Genomic DNA, 22502 nt, shown 5'->3' with positions numbered 1-22502 from the left:
TAGCTGTGTGAATATCAGGTGCTCAGCTGGAAAACCAAAACTAAGCAAAGAAGGGAAAGTAATATATAGAGAGGCTATACAAGGGGAATGAACTTGAAGGAAATGTTATAGAAAGGGAAGAGGAAGTAGGTGAAGATGAGACAGGAGATATGCTACTGCAAGAAGAGTTGCACAGAGCACTGTAATACCTAAGTCGATACAATGCCTTTGGAGCAGACGATATTCCGTTAAAACTACTGATGATATTCTTGGGAGAGCGAGCCGGGACATAACTATTCCACCTAGTGTGCAAGATATATGGGACAGGTGAAATACGGTCAGACTTCAAGAAGAATGTAATAATCCCAATTCCAAAGAAAGCATGTGCTGAAAGGTATAAATATTACCGAACGGTGAGTTTAATATGTCATGATTGCAAAATACTAACACAAATTCTTTACAGAAGAATGGAAAAACTGTTATAAACCGCCCTTGGGGAGATCAGTTGGGTTCAAGAGAAATACAGGAACATGTGAGCCAGTACCGATCCTACGACTTACATTGCAAGATAGGTTAAAGAAAGACAAATTTATGTTTATCGCCTTTGTAAATTTAGAGGAAGTATCTGACAATATTGTCAGGAAAAAAGGTTTTGAAATTTTGAAGTTAGCAGGGATACAATACAGGGAGCGGAAGATTATTTACAACTTGTAAAGAAACCAGACGGCAGTCATAAGAGTTAAGGAACGAGAAAGAGAAGCGATGATTAAGAAGGGAGTGAGACAGGGTTGTAGCCATCCCAGATGTTATTCAGTGTGGACACTGAGCAAGGAGTGAAGCAAAAAAAAAAAAAAAAAAAAAAAAAACAAAAAAAACTGGAGAAGGAATTAAAGAGCAGGGAGAAAAAATAAAAATTTTGAGGCTTGCCAGTGACATTGTAATTCTGTCAGAAACAGCAAACGACTACGAAGAGCTGTTGAATGGGATGGAAAGCTTCTTGAAAAGAAGATATAAGTTGAAAAGCAACAAAAGCAAAACAAGGATAATGGATTGTAGCCGAATTAAATAAGGCGATGCCGAGGGGATCAGATCAGGAGACAAGACACTGAAAGTAGTAGATGCGTTTCGCTATTTGTGCTGCAAAATAACTGAAGGAGATATAAAATGCAGACTGACAATAACAAGAAAAGAGTTTCTGAAGAAGAGAAATTTGTGAAAATCGAATAAAAGCATCTGGAATGTAGTTCTGTATGGAAGTGAATAGTGGAATGGTTCAGACAAGAAGAGAACAGAAGCTTTTGGAGTATGGTGCTGCAGAAGAATGCTGGAGATTGGACGCGTAGATCACGTGATTAATGAGGTAGTGAATCGTATTGGGGGGAAAAAGAAACTTATCCACAACTAGGCGAAAAGAAGGGATCAGCTGATAGGATACATCGTGAGGCATCAGTGAATCGACAGTTTAGTAACAAAGAGATGTGTGAAGCTTTAAAATTGTAGAGTGGGCTCGAGACTTGACAACTGCAAGATGTTCAAATGGATGGAGGTTGCAATACTTATCTGGAGATGAAGAGGGTTACACAATTGTATCAAATGAGTCTGTAAACTGAAGACTGCAACAACCTCTACAGACTCCTAATCTGAAGCTGTTCTTAGGTCATAACAAGGCAGCTGGGGAAAACTTGTGAAGACACAGAAAAATAACATTTTACAGATATTTTCGTATTAAAAGGCTATAATGCAGCATTTATGGTTTGTTATCTAACTGCATAAAATTCTACGTACTACTGTTTATTTGTCGAATTGATGAGACTTAAAAAATCAAAGTAGTTGAAATAATTAAGGTATTTGATACCGTTTATTTAGTGGAATTTTGTACGTCTCCTTTCTTCTATTTTTCATTTACTCTACTGGCCATTAAAATTGCTACACCAAGAAGAAATGCAGATGATAAACGGGTATTTATTGGACAAATATATTATACTAGAACTGACATGTGATTACATTTTCACGCAATTTGGGTGCATAGATCCTGAGAAATCAGTACCCAGAACAAAGATCTCTGGCCGTAATAACGGCCTTCATACGCCTGGGCATTGAGTCGAACAGAGGTTGGATGCCGTGTACAGGTACAGCTGCCCATGCAGCTTCAACACGATACCACAGTTCATCAAGACTAGTGACTGGCGTATTGTGACGAGCCAGTTGCTCGGCCACCATTGACCAGACGTTTTAAATTGGTGCGAGATCTGGAGAATGGGCTAGCCAGGGTAGCAGTCGAACATTTTCTGTATCCAGAAAGGCCCGTACAGGACCTGTAACATGCGGTCGTGCATTATCCTGCTGAAATGTAGGGTTTCTCAGGGATCGAATGAAGGGTAGAGCCACGGATCGTAGCACATCTGAAATGTAACGTCCACTGTTCAAAGTGCCGTCAATGCGACAAGAGGTGACCGAGGCGTGTAACCAGTGGCACCCCATACCTTCACGCCGGGTGATACGCTAGAATGGCGATGACGAATACACGCTTCCAATGTGCGTTCACCGCGATGTCGCCAAACACGGATGCGACCATCATGATGCTGTAAACAGAACCTTGATTCATCCGAAAAAATAACGTTTTGCCATTCGTGCACCCAGGTTCGTCGTTGAGTACACCATCGCAGGCGTTCCTGTTTGTGATGCTCCATCAAGGGTAACCGCAGCCATGGTCTCCAAGCTGATAGTCCATGCCGCTGCAAACGTCGTCGAACTGTTCGTGCAGATGGTTGTTGTCTTGCAAACGTCCCCATCTGTTGACTCAGGGAACGAGACGTGGCTGCACGATCTGTTACAGTCATGTGGATAAGATGCCTGGCATCTCGACTGCTAGTGATACTAGGCCGTTGGGATCCAGCACGGCGTTCCGTATTACCTTCCTGAGCCCACCGATTCCAGTCATTGGATCTCGACCAACGCGAGCAGCAATGTCGCGATACGATAAACCGCTATCGCGATAGGCTACAATCCGACCTTTATCAAAGTCGGAAACGTGATGGTACGCATTTCTCCTCCTTGCACGAGGTATCACAACAACGTTTCACCAGGCAACGCCGGTGAACTGCTGTTTGTGTATGAGAAATCGGTTGGAAACTTTCCTCATGTCAGCACGTTGTAGGTGTCGCCACCGGCGCCAACCTTGTGTGAATACTCTGAAAAGTTAATCATTTGCATACCACAGCATCTTGTTCCTGTCGGTTAAATTTCGCGTCTGTAGCTCGTCATCTTCGTGGTGTAGCAATTGTAATGGCCAGTAGTGTATTTTAGTGGCAGAGCAGTTAGAAGCTGTAATAAATCCTCTAAATAAATGCTTAAACTATTCTCCTGGCGTACTGCTGCGCCACACGAGATCAGCGCCAAATAAGCTGACAGAAGACTTGAAAAAGTTCAGATAATCGCGTCCCTGTTTCTGTTACACCAGAAAGGAGGGAAGAGTGTCGCAGTTCTAATAAGCATACTAGAATGGCTATCATTAAAACTAAGAATATACACTTCAAGGGGAAGAAATAAAAATTTTGAATTTTATCTATGAAATTGCAATTTTCTCCGAGAGTGTGAAGGACTTGGAAAGACAGCTGAGCGGAATGGATAGGGTCTTGAAAAGGAGAATATAAGACGAAAACCAGCAAAAGGAAATTGTGGGTAATGGAATGAAGTCGAAATAACTCAGGTGATGCAGGCGGAATTAGATCAATAAATGAGACACTGAACGTAGCAAATAACTTTTATTATTTGGGCAGAAAACTAATCGGTTGTGGTGGAAGTAGAGTGGACATAAATTGCAGAGGGGTATTAGCGAGAAAACGTTTCTGAAAAAGACGATTAAAAATTGAATGTAAATTTAAGTATTTCGCCGGCCGGGGTGGCGGAGCGGTTCTAGACGATACAGTCTGGAACCGCGCGACCGCTACGGTGTGTGATGTTATTAGGTTAGTTAGTTTTAAGTAGTTCTAAGTTCTAGGGGACTGATGACCTCAGAAGTTAAGTCCCGTAGTGCTCAGAGCCATTTGAACCATTTAAGTATTTCGTAGATCTTTCTGAAAGTCAAGACACAAAGGAATTAAGGACATTTGTTGCCAGTGAGCACTGATTTATATCAATGGGGCAAGTTGGAAATTTGTGCTGGACTAGGATTTGAAGCCAGGTCTCCTGGTTACTAGGCAGATGAGCGACCACTGCGCCATCCGGACACAGTGGTCACCACCACCACAGTACGCCTCCTGTCAGACACATTCTCAACTTGTACCACTCACTACTAATGTAGTGCCGCTGCTCATTAGCCTGATTATTCGCGGCATCTCGCCGATTCCCGCAAGACAAATGTTCAAATCTGTGCGAATTCCTAAGGGACCAAACTGCTGAGGTCATCGGCCCCTAGACTTACACGCTGCTTAAACTAACTTGTCCTAAGAACAAAACACACACCCAAGCCCGGAGGGAGAACTCGAACCTCCGGCGGGAGGGTTCCCGCAAGGGTTCGAGCTCAGTGTGCATCTGCACTGAAGGAATCGTTAGCCGTCATCGCTGCAATTATACAGGGTGGTCCACGAAGATGTGCACATATTTAATATGTTATTCTACGAGTAAACCTAAAGAAAAAAGTTCATATAAACATAGCTCCGCAAATGTGTAATTACGGAGTGACGGCTAATAAAAGATTTTGCGTGAAATTTAGCAACTAACATGAAGCCATCGCAAAGCTGCACGAGGTTAAAGTGAAGCACAATTTCCAGTTACACTCCTGGAAATGGAAAAAAGAACACATTGACACCGGTGTGTCAGACCCACCATACTTGCTCCGGACACTGCGAGAGGGCTGTACAAGCAATGATCACACCCAGGGCACAGCGGACACACCAGGAACCGCGGTGTTGGCCGTCGAATGGCGCTAGCTGCGCAGCATTTGTGCACCGCCGCCGTCAGTGTCAGCCAGTTTGCCGTGGCATACGGAGCTCCATCGCAGTCTTTAACACCGGTAGCATGCCGCGACAGCGTGGACGTGAACCGTATGTGCAGTTGACGGACTTTGAGCGAGGGCGTATAGTGGGCATGCGGGAGGCCGGGTGGACGTACCGCCGAATTGCTCAACACGTGGGGCGTGAGGTCTCCACAGTACATCGATGTTGTCGCCAGTGGTCGGCGGAAGGTGCACGTGCCCGTCGACCTGGGACCGGACCGCAGCGACGCACGGATGCACGCCAAGACCCTAGGATCCTACGCAGTGCCGTAGGGGACCGCACCGCCACTTCCCAGCAAATTAGGGACACTGTTGCTCCTGGGGTATCGGCGAGGACCATTCGCAACCGTCTCCATGAAGCTGGGCTACGGTCCCGCACACCGTTAGGCCGTCTTCCGCTCACGCCCCAACATCGTGCAGCCCGCCTCCAGTGGTGTCACGACAGGCGTGAATGGAGGGACGAATGGAGACGTGTCGTCTTCAGCGATGAGAGTCGCTTCTGCCTTGGTGCCAATGATGGTCGCATGCGTGTTTGGCGCCGTGCAGGTGAGCGCCACAATCAGGACTGCATACGACCGAGGCACACAGGGCCAACACCCGGCATCATGGTGTGGGGAGCGATCTCCTACACTGGCCGTACACCACTGGTGATCGTCGAGGGGACACTGAATAGTGCACGGTACATCCAAACCGTCATCGAACCCATCGTTCTACCATTCCTAGACCGGCAAGGGAACTTGCTGTTCCAACAGGACAATGCACGTCCGCATGTATCCCGTGCCACCCAACGTGCTCTAGAAGGTGTAAGTCAACTACCCTGGCCAGCAAGATCTCCGGATCTGTCCCCCATTGAGCATGTTTGGGACTGGATGAAGCGTCGTCTCACGCGGTCTGCACGTCCAGCACGAACGCTGGTCCAACTGAGGCGCCAGGTGGAAATGGCATGACAAGCCGTTCCACAGGACTACATCCAGCATCTCTACGATCGTCTCCATGGGAGAATAGCAGCCTGCATTGCTGCGAAAGGTGGATATACACTGTACTAGTGCCGACATTGTGCATGCTCTGTTGCCTGTGTCTATGTGCCTGTGGTTCTGTCAGTGTGATCATGTGATGTATCTGACCCCAGGAATGTGTCAATAAAGTTTCCCCTTCCTGGGACAATGAATTCACGGTGTTCTTATTTCAATTTCCAGGAGTGTATTTTGTTGTTATTGGTCTATTGTAATAAAACATGTCCCAAACGTGTATCTGCAGTAGTTTTCCAGAACATCCAGAGAAGCAAAGCAGCAATTTCGTAAAATTTTTAATTTATTAATTACTTGGTCAAATAGTTTTTTTTTTTTTAATTCCAGACAACTGCACAAAGTTTTCAACAGAAGTTGCAGAGAATTTAATTTTGGAAAAATTGTGGTAATAACGTTAACTGAAACTGTATGATGTGTCAGTTAATCTGCTTTTATTAATACCATAGCAGACGTGAATTCATGTTAAACCGGAAAAAATAAGTGTTTAGGAAGTTGTACAAAAAAATGGCTCTGAGCACTATGGGACTCAACTGCTGAGGTCATTAGTCCCCTAGAACTTCGAACTAGTTAAACCTAACTAACCTAAGGACATCACAAACATCCATGCCCGAGGCAGGATTCGAACCTACGACCGTAGCGGTCTTGCGGTTCCAGGCTGCAGCGCCTTTAACCGCACGGCCACTTCGGCCGGCGAAGTTGTACAGTGTACATAAAATTTCAAAGTAAATTCACGTAAATAAACACCATATCGGCATATTCCTCTGTCGTAAATTTGGAAGACATCCCTAATTCACAAATAATCTACAAACTATAACAGTTACTAAGTGGTTTCACTAAATACACTGTTGTTATTATGTTCTTTCACTGATCATTACAGGAAACTGACTCGTTTCAAGGTTAGCAAACGACTGAAGCAACTCACTAACGGTTGCCAACAATGACATCAACGTTTCTACGTTTTTAATGGAATATAAAAAAAAAAAAGAAAAAAAAGATGTATCATAATCATTGCCTTTCTGGATATTCTGGAAAATTACTGCAGATACACGTCTGGGACATGTTTTATTAGATTCTCCAGACCAATAACAACAAACTTAATGGACATCTTGCTTTACTGTAACCTCGTACAGTTTTGCGATTGCTTCATATGAGCGAAGTTGCTAAATTTCAGGCAAAATCTTTTATTAGCCGTAACTCCATAACTAAACATGTACGGTGCTATGTTTATATGAACTTTTTTCTTTAATTTTATTTGTAGAATAACATATTAAAATATTTGCATATCTTCGTGAATCATTATTTATGTGTGGTGTCTGTTCATTCTGGCATGTCCGAGAGCACAGACACAATTTTGTGGCGTATTGACGCAGTGGTCAGCGCATATGTCCAGTAAGCGGCACACCCGGGTTCGAATCCCCATCCGGCACAAATTTGCATCTTACCCCCATAAATCAATGCACACTGTCAGCTAATGTCTTTAATTCCTGTGTGTCTCTTTTCGCAGTAGTTGCAGGATCAAAATTATGTCTGTTCTTTCAGTCACGTCCGAAAAGACAGACACCACATACGTATTTTGCTGGAATATAGCCTTGTACGGAAGTGTAATGTGGACGATCAACAGATCAGACAAGGAGAGAACACAAGCTTTTGAAACGTGGCGCTACAGAAGAATACAAAAGATTAAATGGGTAGATCGGTTGACTAATGAGGTGGTGCTGAATCGAAAAGGGGAAAAATAAGTTTATGGTACAACGTAACTAAAAGAATCAATCAGTTGATAGGACATGTCCTAAGACATCAAGGAGAAGTCACTCTGCCAATTGAGCGAATTTTGAAAGTGAAAAGTTTTACGGTGAGAATAAGTCTTGAATGTAAGCAGGGAAAATGAGTGTAGATTAGTCGGCCGTTGTGGCCGAGCGGTTCTAGGCGCTTCAGTCCGGAACCGCGCGCCTGCTACGGTCGCCAGTTTGAATCCTGCCTCGGGTATGGATGTGTGTGCTGTCCTTCGGTTGGTTCGGTTTAAGTAGTTCTAAGTCTAGGGGACTGATGACCTCAGATGTTAAGTCCCATAGTGTTTAGAACCATTTGAGTGTAGATTGCAGTAGTTATGCAAACATGAAGAGCTTCAAGGGGCAGGCTCGCCTGGAGAACTTCATCAAAGTAGTCTTCGAACCGAAGATCACAACACAACCATATATGTAGCAGCGGCGGAGATGATTGAAAAACAAAACACAGGTAGGACAGCTCGAGCGGTGTGGTAGACGAAGTGCTACGGAAGTGCTGAAATGCCTTACCCGGCAGATAGCCGAACATCTTGAGAAATCGCTATTTCTAAAATCTACGAGTTTTTTCAGACCTCACTGAGGCCGTGCAGACAAAATTATACAAATAACAGCAACACACAGAAAGGAACACGAGCAGTTATTCCTCTCGCGCTCCAAGACTGACTGGAACAAAAAGAAATATCGTATGCCGTGATCTTTGTAATGGTTACAGACTGCAGATGTAGAATCATTCCACCTCTTCCATATTTGCAATATATTCACGCAACAGGATTTCGCTAGAACCACTTATTTGTTCCACAGATTATCCTTTAAGTTCCCCGAACATTTTTGTTATATTTTCGTGTAGGCTGCATTGGCCTGTGGTAATCCTAGCACCGTGTGTCTGAATTCATTCCTTTTCTAGTACCACGGCAACTTGATAAGAGCTCCAGAATTGGTCGCACTAGCCTTCGGTAACGTTATCCAGGATATGTGTAGCGATAAACAATCTGATACAGAAGAACAAACTCATGGCGAGATTCATTGTATCGGTGCTGCAGACAATTTCAAACGAAAGCTGTTTATACAAAGCGAGGTAAATATTATAGTTAGGAGTTCGGGCTGAACGAAATAATAAGCTGAATACTTGATTCCAGACCCAAAGAAAAGAACTTTTGAAGGCTGTTTATTTCACAATGGTAACACCTCTTACCCATCACGTAGGCTACATACGAAGGAAAGTTACGAAAACTTCGATAATATTCAGGTAATTATTTAATATATCTAATAATTTAAAATTTTATGTGGGTTCGTTGGCCAGCCAAGTGGCGTTACTGATTGTTCTTTGTTTTATTTCAGTGATGTAGTAGGGCAAGGGATGAATTTCTATCCAGAACTAACTTAGCGCTCGCTGCTTCGCTCAGGTGGACTATATAATCTGCACGTAATCGAATACTTGTGTTGTTCATAAATTACTATACCTTCTAAGCTTTTCACACTAGTTAAGGCCATAGAAGCATGGTCTTTTCAGAATGTACTTGTGACCAAAAAGCAGTTCTGGCAGCTAGAGTCCACGGTTTTTGTTAATCAAGCCTTTTCTGTTCTTGCAGTGATATTTCCAAGAAACTTTCATCCCCTAACACATATTTCTTAGTATCTAACCGAGAAGTGATATACCAGTTTTCATAGATTTCACTTAAAATTTTTTTTAGTACAATGAAATATTTTCTTAAAAATTATCCTCCCCTACTTCACCTCCTTAGGGGTTGAATTTCCAATACAGCCTGGAACCGAGCGACCGCTACGGTCGCAGGTTCGAATCCTGCCTCGGGGATGGATGTGTGTGATGTCCTTAGGTTAGTTACATTTAATTAGTTCTACGTTCTAGGCGAATGATGACCGCAGAAGTTAAGTCGCATAGTGCTCAGAGCCATTTGAACCATTTTTTTGAATTTCCAAAACAATGAAACACCCATTTTTAAAATTTTTAACAGTGAAACCAAATAAAAAATTTCATTGATTTAGTTCTGACAATGCACTGATAATGAAATAATTTCATAAAACTTTTCATCACCTATTTCACTCCCTTAGAGGGTTGAATTTCCAGAAACTCTGAAACACACAGTTTCTGATTTCTGAGCGAGATGTGAAATACCAATTTTCCTAGATGTAGCTTTAAAAATGCTTTAGTAGGTCTTCAAATAATGACTTATTTTCAAATAAACTTCCACGCACTATTTTACTCCTTTAGGGGTTGAATTTCCAAAAATGCTGAAATATCTTTTTTTTTCCAAGAAGCCTTTTATCCCATTTCTCATTCCCTCAGGAGTGGAATTTGGAAAAAAAACCTTGAACACCTGTTTTTTTCAATTGTGAGCGAGTAGTTAAATACCATTTTTCAAAATATAGTTTTAAAAATACTTTAGCAGTTATTTTTAATGGTTTATTTTTAAAAAAGAGCTTGAAAGCCTTACCGAAAGAGTTCTAAGTTTCTCGTAGAAGTTTCCCCATCTGTCAAAAGCGAAACTGTAATTCTACTGTTCCTAATCGATGCAAACGATTTAGGAGCAATCTCAACAGTCCTTTTAAACTGTTTGCGGATGATGATGTTATTTAACGTCTCGTAAGTCATCGGAAGGTCAAACCCAATCGCAAAATGATTTAGGCAAGATAACTGTATGGTGCGAAACGTGGCAATTGTCTCGAATAAGGAAAAGTTGAGCTCATCCACGTGAGTACGAAAAGAAATCCGTTAAATTTCGGTTCCCGATATACCACACAAATTTAAAGGCTGTCAGCTCAACTAAACGCCTAGGAATTATAATTACGAACAATTTAAATTGCAATGATCACAGAGATAATGTCATAGAGAAGGCGAACCAAAAAGTGCGTTTTATTGGTAGAATACTTAGAAGATGCAACAGGTCTACTAAAGAGAATCCCTACTTTACGCTTGCCCGTTCTCTAGTGCTAGAGCTTCGTTGTGCGGTATGGGACCCTCACTAGCTACGATTGACGGAGGACATCGAAAAAGTCATAAGAAAGGCAGCTCGTTTCGTAATAACGCGAAACAGGGGAGAGAGCGTCACGTATATAATAAGCGAGTTGGGGTGTCAGTGATTAAAACAAAGGCTTTATTCGTTGCGGCGAAACCTTTTCACGAAATTTAAATCTCCAGCTTTCTCCTCTGCGAAAACATTGTAGTATCACCAACCTGCAGTTGGAGATACTATCAACGTAATAAAATAAGAGCAATCAGAGCCCCTACAGAAAGATATGAGTGTTAATTTTTCCCATAGGCTGTTAGGGAGAACTGCAGAGAAATAGACTGAAGGTGGTTCGAAGTATCCCCTGCCAGGCACTTAAGTCTACATATAGATGTAAAAAGAAGGTGTTTTTATTTGACATGACTTGGGAAAAATGATGTCCTATGCCAACTTTAAATAAACAAATAGCTATGAGTGAGAGGGATGCTTGAGTAACATTGAAAGAAGTTGTTACTATGTTCTCGGGCAACAAAAGGGGCCCACATTATACTTCTGTTGTACAGTTGTAGACAACGCACAAGAAAAGTTCAAGATTCTTACGTCAAGAATCACGTTTTGAACAGCCGCTTGACTTTTTTCCCCCCAAAACTTTGCATGACGCCAGTGCGAAGTCTTAGTGAAATGGAAGACCCGTAAACTTCGTTGCTGCTTTCGATGGATCTGTTTTATTGACTCGCCGTTAGTGATACCGAAAAACATTTTAAACTTCTTTCAGAAAAATGCGTCCTTATAGCATCTACTATTATATTCGCCAGGTTTGCTTCACAGGCTGGTTGTTACAACTGAGGCGCAGATTATGTGCGCATCTGTGTTTAACAGAAACGTCCGTACAATAAAGCTTAAAATTGCAAGACAATTTTATTTAGTTGTTTTTACTTTTGACCTGTATTGCAAATTACATTGTAACCACCGTAATGGCCAGTGGGCTGTTCGTTATCTCATAACGAAACATTGTAATAAACATTATATACATAGTATTTGCTTTCCCGGCACGGTCGCATCAGCTATTGTGCGACGCTTCTACTCTCCGAGTAAAGCAGCTAACGGTTAGAACGTTAGTGCAATGTCTTGCACTCTGGCGCTATGTTTGGCATCGGATTTTGGGAAGGGGAAAGAGGGGCAAAGGGAGAAAAAAGTATGGCGCCGAACCACACGCTAGGAGAGGGGGCAAAGGCAAGCAAGCAGACTGGGAATGTGCATGTGAGAGCGTTCGGGAGTGGGGAGGCGGGCTACATGAGACTTTCGGCAACCGCTGCTGCCTGGTAGGCGAAGTTCGCAATGAAACATGCTTTGTCCGGGTCTGCCAAGTTCGCATCGTAGCTGTCGACGTTGAAGATCACGGAGCCTGCGTTGCGACTCATCACATCTCCTTGTGCCTTCAGTTATTTTCTCGTCGTGAACTTGTGTCTGTCTGAGCTTTCTTGGATTCCGTGCGCGATAAATATTCGTTAGTGCCCCGACTTCTTATCTGTTACGTAAACAAGTGCCAGCGAGTGACGATCTCGGCAGATGTTAAGCGAAGCGTCAACTACAACGGAAAAGAAAGAAGCTGCAAGAGACGAATATGATTCACGAATCTGCAAATAACTATACATCAGTGTGAGCCCATAGTGAAAAAAATTGCCTTCTATCTCTATAATCTTCCACAAAATTGCTGTAGGCTACAAAGCTTAAAATCTGTTGTACCTATACGTATTCGGAACAAAGACGGATAGCGTGAGTGGTGAATAACTTCAGAACTGCTATTTTATTAGTTGTGACTTTCGTAATGGTAAAACAGGAAGTGATATTCTGAAAATGCGCCTTACAGGAAATATCTGTTTTAAAATAACACTATAAACGAAGTACAGTCTGAACAAGAGCGCAGTTTATGGAGATACTTGCTAGACCTTCGTTATCAGTATCTGAAAGAGCGATCTATTGGTAGAGGAAATAATTCGCTAGAATATTTAGTCATGTCTCTACGTCTAGTCTGCAAGACTTCGCGGAAGAGTGGCTTGGCGACAGTGAAGTGGATGAATATTCCTCTCAATTTGCGAAACACACCTGAGAATTTCAAATAAATGTAGTTGCTGTTTTGTGACCTAGTAGAAGACACAACTTCGCCTCCAAAGACATTTCTGGGTATTATTTACCCACTGCGGTGTGTAGTACGTAACTCTTCCATGTGCTTCATTAAACGTCTTCGTAAGTAATACTGCAGTGCATCCCAAAGCCATCGCAATCGAAGACATTTTTGACTGGTAAGTACAGCCGTATAAACAAAGCATTGTTGAGTAAGGTGAGCGTTACAAGTTACTGTTTTCAAGAATTATTTCAAGTTCTGGGGAATTATTTGGCATCACACATAGAAAGGAAAGAACAGACTGCTGTGTATCTTTGGCTGAAAAGGCAACATTGTTTTCTGGCAGCACTGCTGTATACATTGAATCTCGAACATCATTTTGTTTAATCGTGTCAAATATATTTGGACGTTGTACTACATTATACGTTGCACGCTGAATAGTACCGACCCGTACAGTCACTGCAACACCTTGATCATAAAATTAAAAAAGTTTTACATTGTTGCGCATTGTTGTGTTACTGTGTTGATTATTATCAAGTGAGTGGGAGCAGTAACGTTACCGCTAATACCTGACGACGTGGCGAAAAGTATTCGCCAGTGTAATATTCTCTTTTTCTACCCACAGTATGGACGATTGATTATTAGAATTATTATTTTTATCTTTGCCGGTGAGCAGATGGCAACCCATTAAAGCAGTAAAAGTATATTGATGTGCGTACACCTAAAATTCACGTGTAATACACCTGCATAGTATGTTTGGTTACCATTACACTCAGTAATGATTTTTTTTGGAACATATTTATTAAGGGCGGGGGTGGAATAGCTCATTAGCGCATGGATATAGGCTACATTTTTATAATTCTCGTTTTCATTTCGTATTTTCCGTTGAAGTGCTTGTTTTCAGTAACACCAGTTATACAGCAAAAACAAATATTTATAAATTAAATTATTTCTTTTGTCCGATTTATTAAATCTTTGATCATTATTCATGTAATTTTTGTTTCCGTATCCTTCCGCATTTTCATTTGCGCCCTGTGGTTCACGCACTATTTTTAGTACCGAGTTATTGCGACAGATGTCTCGCGCGACGTTAAAGAATTAGCCGATGGAGAATTTTTAAGAATTACTGTTTTTGGCAGTGGTAGTTCAACAAAATGACAATTATTTCACTATTTGCGCACATTTAATGTGCACTTCAATTCATTATATCGCTGCGAATTAAAAGGAAACACCGAGCGTAAAAATGTTGTACATTCGTATTTGGCGGTAGTCATAGAGCCACCCGCAATCCCAATTTTTGGGACGCCGCTGGATACGCGTTTACGCTTGGCCGATGAGGCCGGTAGAAGAAAGAATGTAGAGGCAGGGTTAGAAGCAGCTTCCGTTCCAAGTAAGTATTTTGTAGTGGTAGAAGCAATATCGGTGTTAAGTTCGTTGTTTTTACGCATGTAGATGTATTTTTGTTGGACATATCTGACGTAAGGCAATGTCAATGTCAATTACTAGAAAAATAGTAGCGCGAGTGAAAGTGAAAGTGGTTCTATTTGTAAGCGAGAGTTGTAAACACAGGAAGTTGTGGAAGGAGCTCTGTGTTGTCATTCCCCATATTGTAAATATTGTCACTGTGAGGAAATGAATTGTGATTGTGTAATGAGATGCTGGATTAATTGCACTTTTTTTATGGACGCCATATTCCACCATTTTTGTTTCTGTAGTTCAAGGACAGAAAATATCACTTTCATGTGATGAAACAGGAGGGATGTAAGGATACTACATGCGTAATATTCCATAAACAAAAATCATAATGCGAATCAGCAGAAGACTCTTGATATGCATGCCGTGTGATTATTACTGGCCTATTACTGACCGGCATTTGGTAATTATATATTTGACATTTAAAATTATTCGGTTCGTTCACGTAGGTACTGCATATAAATTCTAACGTGGTTGCTGTTGTTATACTTGCAGATCAGCTATAAAAGAAATATTTTTCACCTGACATATCTGGTTACTTACGCCCAGCATATTTGTTTCTACATATAGCAGAATAATGTACTGAATGAAATTGAAATTTTTTGTTTTATTGAATTGATTGCGTTGAAAATGCGGAAACCCAGTAAGTAATGTTTTTGTCATTTTTATTATTTGCAGGCAGGTGAATATACGTAATGATGGCAGAAACACAGCACTTTTGCCTGCGTTGGAACAATTATCAGAGTAGCATAACATCGGCTTTTGAAAACCTTCGTGATGACGAGGATTTTGTCGATGTGACACTAGCATGTGATGGAAAGAGTCTGAAGGCACACCGTGTTGTCCTCTCAGCATGCAGCCCATATTTTAGAGAACTCCTTAAGGTAAGAGTATCTTGTATTTTCCATTTACAAACTTGATAAAATCACCATCGAGTTCTGTAAATGGCATGGAATGTCTTTCCTGCTTTTTAGCCTTGTAATTCATTTAATTTTACAAAGTTGTTATTCCAGAGAAATTAATACATATGGTGTAAAAATTTAGCTAGTTGCTGGTCATCATATAACTTACAGGGTTGTTTGAATTACTTAGTGTTTTGTAGTTTTACATAGTCTCATTAGAGTAATGTACAAGCTGAGTAAATGTCATATTCTTAGAGTAGATGCTCTATTTGCATTGCTGCAATCCTGTCTGTGTAATTAAAGAAGTTTTTCTTTTCTTTTTAACAACTGCTGGAGCATATATTTCAAATGTGCCAGTTAATCTGTTTTATTGAATAGTAAATATATGGAAAACAAAACTGTGATAATTTACAAAATGCATCTGAGAACAAGGCTAATTTATGGATCTGGAAGTTTTCAACTAAGAGAGGAAGAATTAAGAGAACCACTTACCATTTAGTACATATAGCTAGCAAGTGATAAGTTGAAACTTCTTGCACTGTATAAAGTAGCTTCAAAACCCCTTTTGTGTTTGCAATCCATTGTGACATATCATGCCTATCCATTGTGTCATATTGTACCTGGAAACAAAAATAACAAATTTAAGTATTACAAATACTGCTGCAGTGTTTTGACCACTTGACAAACGGATTAAATGTAATAACTGCATTATTGGCATTTTACTCATAGTTCAGGAGGATTTCATTAATGCAGATCATGTGATGTGTAGTCCTAAGAACACAAACAGTGAAAACTACTACAAAATTATCACATCATATGGTGTACTAAAAAGGTTGAATTAAGTTAATTGTTTAATAAGTTTTTTGTACAAGTGTCGGGTGACGAATGGTACAATTCATGTACATTTGCACACTTTGTTACGGATGCACGGTATCTGTATTGCACCTTTTGTGAGTTGCATACTTAATCGAGCAGCAATATTGGCATATGTCAGGAACTCATAAGTGACGTATATAATACCCAATGTAATTTACTGAACAAATTAAACATGTTAGTACCAGGTGAGTTGTCAAGTGTTTAACATTCAGAGAACAATGTCCAGGAACAGCAGGAACTATATTTCTGGAAACAGTAGAGAGACCTCGGGTTAGCAGAAACTTCAGTCATGTTAGGTGTTGAAAATACGTCAATGAACTTCATAGTCAAATTGAGTGGTTGTGGCACAAACATTTCTCACACACTACGTAGTATAAGGAAAAAAATTTTGTAGATTTCGTTATGAAAGTAAGGAACTTTGAATAGATGCCTACACACTTGAGAATGACTGAGAGTTGGTGGATTAGCACACATCTGCTGTCAAAGAAAAATCAAATTAAATAAAGAAACCGTATAACTTCACGGTGTAGAACCATGTAATTTTTTTCTTTAGAACTGGGTAAGAAACTTGGAGATATCTATCCAGAGATATGAACAAACTGTATCAGGCTATTAACAAATTCCAGGGGAAATTGCTTCACTTCATGTCAAACACCTTCCACATTCAGTCTACTACTCACAGGACCTGTTGCACTCCAATTAGAATTTTTGTACATCCATCCTACAGCCCAATCCACATCAAATGAATCTCAGGTGTTCTCATTGTTGAAAGAGTATCTGACTGGAAACAATTATGCAGACAGTAAAGAAGTTAAAAAATTCAATTTGTATTGATAATGTTCTAGTAAAGCTGGTGATTGGCATATACACCTCATTAAATCAAAATTTTGAGCGTCATAAATGCCTTTACTTTTTGGATAAACCTTTTGCTTCCAGCTAAGTAGTTGAACTTTATATTTCTGATGCAACACACATGACATTACTGGTACATTTAAGAAAGCTATAAAATTATGAGACAGATCGTTCATCAGTACTTACATTCAGGAGATGGCTTTTTAGTCATGTTGATGCTTACATAAGACCTGCCCTTCTTTTTCAGCCAGCCCCACCATGTCCCTCTCCAGAATTAATAGTTCTGAAAGCTAAGGTAGTTCTTTATACTTTTATTGTGTGTATGGTAGTGGAAAGGTAAAGGCACCAGAGAGGCAATTCTGATGTTACAGTTGATAATGGAAGCAGAACTAAAGAAAAATGAGGACACATTCATTGGATCTATTGACCTGGAAAAAGTGTTCAGCAACTGGTGCAAGATGTTCAAAATTCTGAGAAGAATAGGGATAAGCTGTAGGGAAAGAGTGGTCATATACAGTGTGTACAAAGACCAAGAGGGCACAATAAATGGAAGACCAAGAACGGTGCCGGCTGCAGTGGCCGAGCGATTCTAGGTGCTTCAGTCCGGAAGCGCGCGACTGCTACAGTCGCAGGTTCGAATCCTGCCTGGGGCATGAATGTGTGTGATGTCCGTAGGTTAGTTAGGTTTAAGTAGTTCTAGGGGACTGATGACCTCAGATGTCAAGTCCCGTAGTGCTCTGAGCCATTTGAACCAAGAACGGCATGTTTGGATTAAAATTGGTGTAAGAAAGGCATGTAGTGTTTCACCTATACTGTTCAATCTGTGAACAGCAATGACAGAAATAAAAAGAAATGTTCAAGAGTGGAATTAAAATTCAAGGTAGAAGGATACCAGTAATAAGATTTGCTGATAACATTGCTATCCTCAGTGAAAGTGAAGAAAAATTACAGGATGTGCTGAATGGAATGCACAGGCTATGAGTACTGAATATGGATTGAGAGTAAATCGAAGAAAGAGGAAAGTAATGAAAAGTCACAGATATGAGAACAGCATGAAACTTAACATCAGGGTTGGTGATCATGGAGTACATGACATTAAGGAAATGTGCCACCTAGGCAGGAAAATAACACATGACTGAAACAGCAAGGAGGACATAAAAAGCAGACTTTCACTGGCAAAAAAAGGCCATTCCTGGCCTAGGCAAGTGTATTGGTATAATCCTTTATTTAAGAAAGGAATTTCTGAGACTATACATATGGAGTACAGCATTTTATGGTAATGAAACATGGACTATAGGTAAACTGGAACAGAACAGAATATAAGCATTTGAGATGTGGTGCTACAGACAAATGTGGAAAATTAGGTAGACTGGTAAGGAAAGGAATGAGGAGGTTCTCTGGAGAATGTCAGGAAAGAAATCTGTGGAAAACACTGACAAGAAGAAGGGACTAAATGGTAGGACTTCTGTTAAGAAATCAGAGAGTAACTTCCGTGGTACAAGAGGGAGCTGCAGAGGGTAAAAACTGTAGAGGAAGACAGAGATTGGAATATATCCAGCAAGTAATCGAGGACATAGGTTGCAAGTGCTACTCTGAAATGAAGAGGTCAGCACAGGAGGGGAATTCGTGGCAGGCCGCATCAAACCATTCATATGACTGACAACTCAGAAATGGTAGGGCTAAAAATTTCACACCCAAAAAGTAGATGCTGCCCAGCAGTTCTGTCTCATATTATAGTTTTCTGAAATAAATTTTCTATTTGATACTATTGTTACATTTCTACTGGTTTTAAACCGTTGTATGTTCAGAGTATGATTCAACGTATAAGGGCAAAAGCCGAAGTAACGCTTCATCAGATTTTTTGCTGTTACAGCCTTCAGTCTGAAGACTGGTTTGATGCAACTCTCCACACCAGTCTACTCTGTGCAGGTCTCTTCACCTCTGAACAATTGCTGTAACCCTCATGCCTCTGAATATGCCTACAGTAATCAAGCCATGGTTTCTCTATCTAGAAATTTTACCCCATGCACTTCCCTCTATTGCCATATTGACAATTCCTTGATGCTGTGGTATGTACCCATCAACTGATTATTTCTTCTTTTAAGCAGGTTGTGCTGTAAATCTCTTTTTTCTCCAGTGTAATTATGTGCCTCCTCATTAGTTATGTAAATGATCTGGTCATCAACTTTCTTCCGTACTACCAAATTTAAAAGCTTCCATTCTATTCTTGTGTGAATTGTTTATCAACCCCGTTTCAGTTCTGTATTAGGCCACACTCAAGACAGATACCTTCAGAAAAGGCTTCCTTAAAGCATTTATATTCAGTGTTAGTAATTTCCTCTTTTTGAGTAATGCTTTCCTTTCTTTTGCCAGTCTCTCAGCTTCAGCTATCTTCAGTTAGGTAACTCATTTACTACTGCTGGTGTCTCATTTTCATATCTATTTCCCTCAGCATCACCTAACTTCATTTAACTGTCTTTCATTATTCTTGTTTTACTTTTGTTTACTTTCATCTTATAATGTATTTTCAAGACACTGTCCATTCTATTCAGCTTCTATTCAGAGTCCTTTGCCATGTCTGACAGCTTTCATTATCACCAACTTCCCTTGAAGTTATGATTTTTCTTCTTGAACTTAAATTACCTTTCCAAATGTCTGAAAATATTATGAAAAAATTATCACTGTTCCATTGTGGATTTTCTATACTGCCTTCTCAGAGAAACAGGTTTAATAACACGGGGCTAGGCTACAACACTGTCACTCTCTTTTTGGCTGCTTTTTGTGTACAAGTTCTGAATGATGTTTTGCTCCCTGTAATTTACCCCTGCTACCATCTGAATTTCAAAGAGTGCATTCCGTTCAACATTGTCAAGCTTTCTTGTAATCTGCAAATGCCAAATTATAGATTTCTCTTTCTTCAATCTTCTGACATAAGTCATAATGTTGGTATTGCCTTGCAAGTTGCCATATTTCTTTGGAATCCAAACCGATCTTCCCCAGGGTTCCTTTTTGCCAACTTTGTTATTCTTCTGTAAATATTTGTGTTTGGCAGCCATATCTTATGAAATAAATAGTTCAGCAGTACCTGTCAGTACCTATTGCAGCTATTGCACTCTTTTTAATTCTGGGGGTATTGTGCCTGTTTTGTATATTTTCCCTAACAGGTGAGATGGTTTTGTCATGGTCGGTTCTCCTAAAGATATCAGTAATTATGAGGGAATTTTGTCTACTTCAGGGGTCATTTTTTAATGCTCTGTCAGAGTCTTTTTACAGGATCATAACTACCATCTTGTGTACTTCTTTGCCCTTTTCTGTAATACTGCGTAATATTCTCTTTAATTTCATTTCTTTTGTGTTGCCCTTCCGTGTATTCCTTTCACATTTTAGTGTTCCCTTTTTTGCTTGGTGCTGATTGGCCATCTGAACTCTTGATCAAACAGCTGTTCTTTTTCCAGAGGATTCTTTAATATTCTAGTAGGCAGTTTTTATTTTTGCCATGCTTGTACAGCCTTACATTTCTCCTCTAGCTGTTTGTGAGTGCAATTTTGCACTTTGTCGGTCTCAGTTTTTAGACATCTGTACTCCTTTTTTCCTGTATCATTAGCTACATATTTTTACTCTTGTCAGTTAAATTCAGTGTATTGTGTGTTATCCAAGGATTTCTACTGGCCCTTGTCTCAAAACAAGTACTTGTAACTAAGTAGGAGGAGGTTACGTGGATTTGGCATATACTACTAAACACTGATAATGCCTTGATGTTGTCTGAGTTTATTTGTTTTTCTTCTATATTTTTGTGTATTGTGTACAAACACAAGGTTTTGAAATTCTATTGTGGATGTCTTTCGAAATTTTTAGGTTTCGGATATTGGGCTACCTTGGTTTGCATACAACACTTTGTTTTTCAGTTGCGTGTAAAGTGCACAGCCATTTGAAACTATTGTTTGAAATGAATTACACAGCACAAGGGTCACTTTTTAAATTTTTACAACCAACTACCTTGAGACACCAGTGAGATGCAATATTACTGTTGTTAATATTTGCCATTTTTTAGTGTTAAAGCAATGGCAGTTTAGAAAGTGCCCTAGTAGTTTGTTTACAGTTGATATGTAAAGAAACGGTAATGTGAAAAACTGGAAATTTTTTGTGAAGATTTTTGTTGCAAACTTCATAAAGGCCTAATTCGAAAAAAAAATCTTGAATTGCTTCTTTTAACTTTGTTAAACAATCACCTTCAGAAAAGCATATTACAGTTCTTCTAAGAGGCATCTTGCAATAAGCTGAGTCTGTATGTACTTTTTTAAAAACTGTTTCTGTCCATTTTTGAATGATAGTCTCCAAAATTTTTCTTTATGAATTTGTGTGAGCAGTGAATCTTGGAGATAATACCATGCCACTGCCTCCAATTTCGGTAATTACATGTTGACTACTATGTCTTGTATAAATACCTCTTGCCATTTAAATGACAATGTTCCCTGCCACCCACCCACACACACACACAAACCACCTTCCAAAATTATGTATAATGTTGTGTGTCCTCGGTTTGTATGCCCTGGGATGTCCAGAAAAAATGGGGGAAATTTTCATTGTTTTAGTTTTCAGTTAAATTTCTGTAAATTTGACTGGTAACAAGTGATACTCTAACAATGAATTTTACTTTAGCCCACTGTTGTCGAATAATACTGCAGCAGTAAAACATAAATGAGAGAATAACACCAAAATAAAACTTCAGTTGCAAAGAAAATGTGCAATTTACAACAACAAACACTGTGTACACACAAGCGTCTGCCTGCACAAAAATGTGTCTAAAGCTTTAGGAGAAAGACTGTGAAATACTTTATAACAACAAACTGCTCTCTCTGAATGGGGCATTACAACTGTTTTCATGTCAAATAGGTTATGGGAATTATTGCAAGTGGTGATTTGAGAAGCATTGCTTTCAAAGTAAATTTCCTTTTACACAAGGTGAGTTACATTACATGTTAGAACGTGCAGTGAATTTCTTCTTCACAGAGTGCTTGACTCTCGTTCAGAACTTAACACTTTGAGAACTGGCCACGTAGAAAAATTTCAGGCCCAGAAGACCAGCCATTTATGCCATTATTTAAAATTTTACTGGCACAATTGTGTCTGATATATCTTAAAGGACAACACTCGTTAAAAATGACCAAGGTCAGTTTTTGTATTTATTTTAGTTCTTTTATAGATTACAAATTATGCAGTAATGGGTGAAAGGTATAATTACGCTTCAATAAAAGTGTGAGGTGAATCTTCAGCAATTTCAAACGTAATTGGCTTTTCTGTGAAAATGTCTTAAGTATTTGTCGGAACACTTATTCAACCAGGTACCTACAAAATGTCTGGTGCACAGCAGTGAAATATATAAGCATGCTTGTAGAAATATTCAGCTGCTGCAGTTTAAGGTCTGCGCCTAGAATCCTGCCTAACCACAACCTCGGAGGGGGGGAAGGCCAACGTTATGTATGGAAGCTTAGCTTTTCTTGTAGCTGTACTGTATGTATAT

At 40.1% G+C, this 22502-nt stretch overlaps 1 protein-coding gene across 11 annotated transcripts in view; it reads left to right on the top strand.

Moving 5' to 3' along the window:
- The first annotated feature begins 12044 nt into the window (after window positions 1–12044).
- LOC126175152 (broad-complex core protein) overlaps window positions 12045–22502 on the top strand; it is a 220323-nt gene continuing 209865 nt past the window's right edge. For 6 of the 11 annotated variants that reach the window (XM_049921724.1, XM_049921730.1, XM_049921726.1 and 3 more), the window contains exons 1-2: window positions 13999–14268; window positions 15030–15235. In XM_049921724.1, the coding sequence (XP_049777681.1) occupies window positions 15047–15235 (189 nt within the window). In that variant the 5' untranslated portion in view covers window positions 13999–14268; window positions 15030–15046. Of the gene's footprint in view, window positions 13057–13997; window positions 14269–14492; window positions 14755–15029; window positions 15236–22502 lie in introns of those variants that run through there. The other 5 variants (XM_049921728.1, XM_049921720.1, XM_049921721.1 and 2 more) reach the window with 4 other exon arrangements.

Source organism: Schistocerca cancellata, chromosome 3 (assembly GCF_023864275.1).
Source record: "Schistocerca cancellata isolate TAMUIC-IGC-003103 chromosome 3, iqSchCanc2.1, whole genome shotgun sequence".
NCBI classification, from domain to species: domain Eukaryota; kingdom Metazoa; phylum Arthropoda; class Insecta; order Orthoptera; family Acrididae; genus Schistocerca; species Schistocerca cancellata.
Note: the sequence above shows the minus strand (reverse complement) of the source record. Positions and strands in the feature narration are given on the sequence as shown.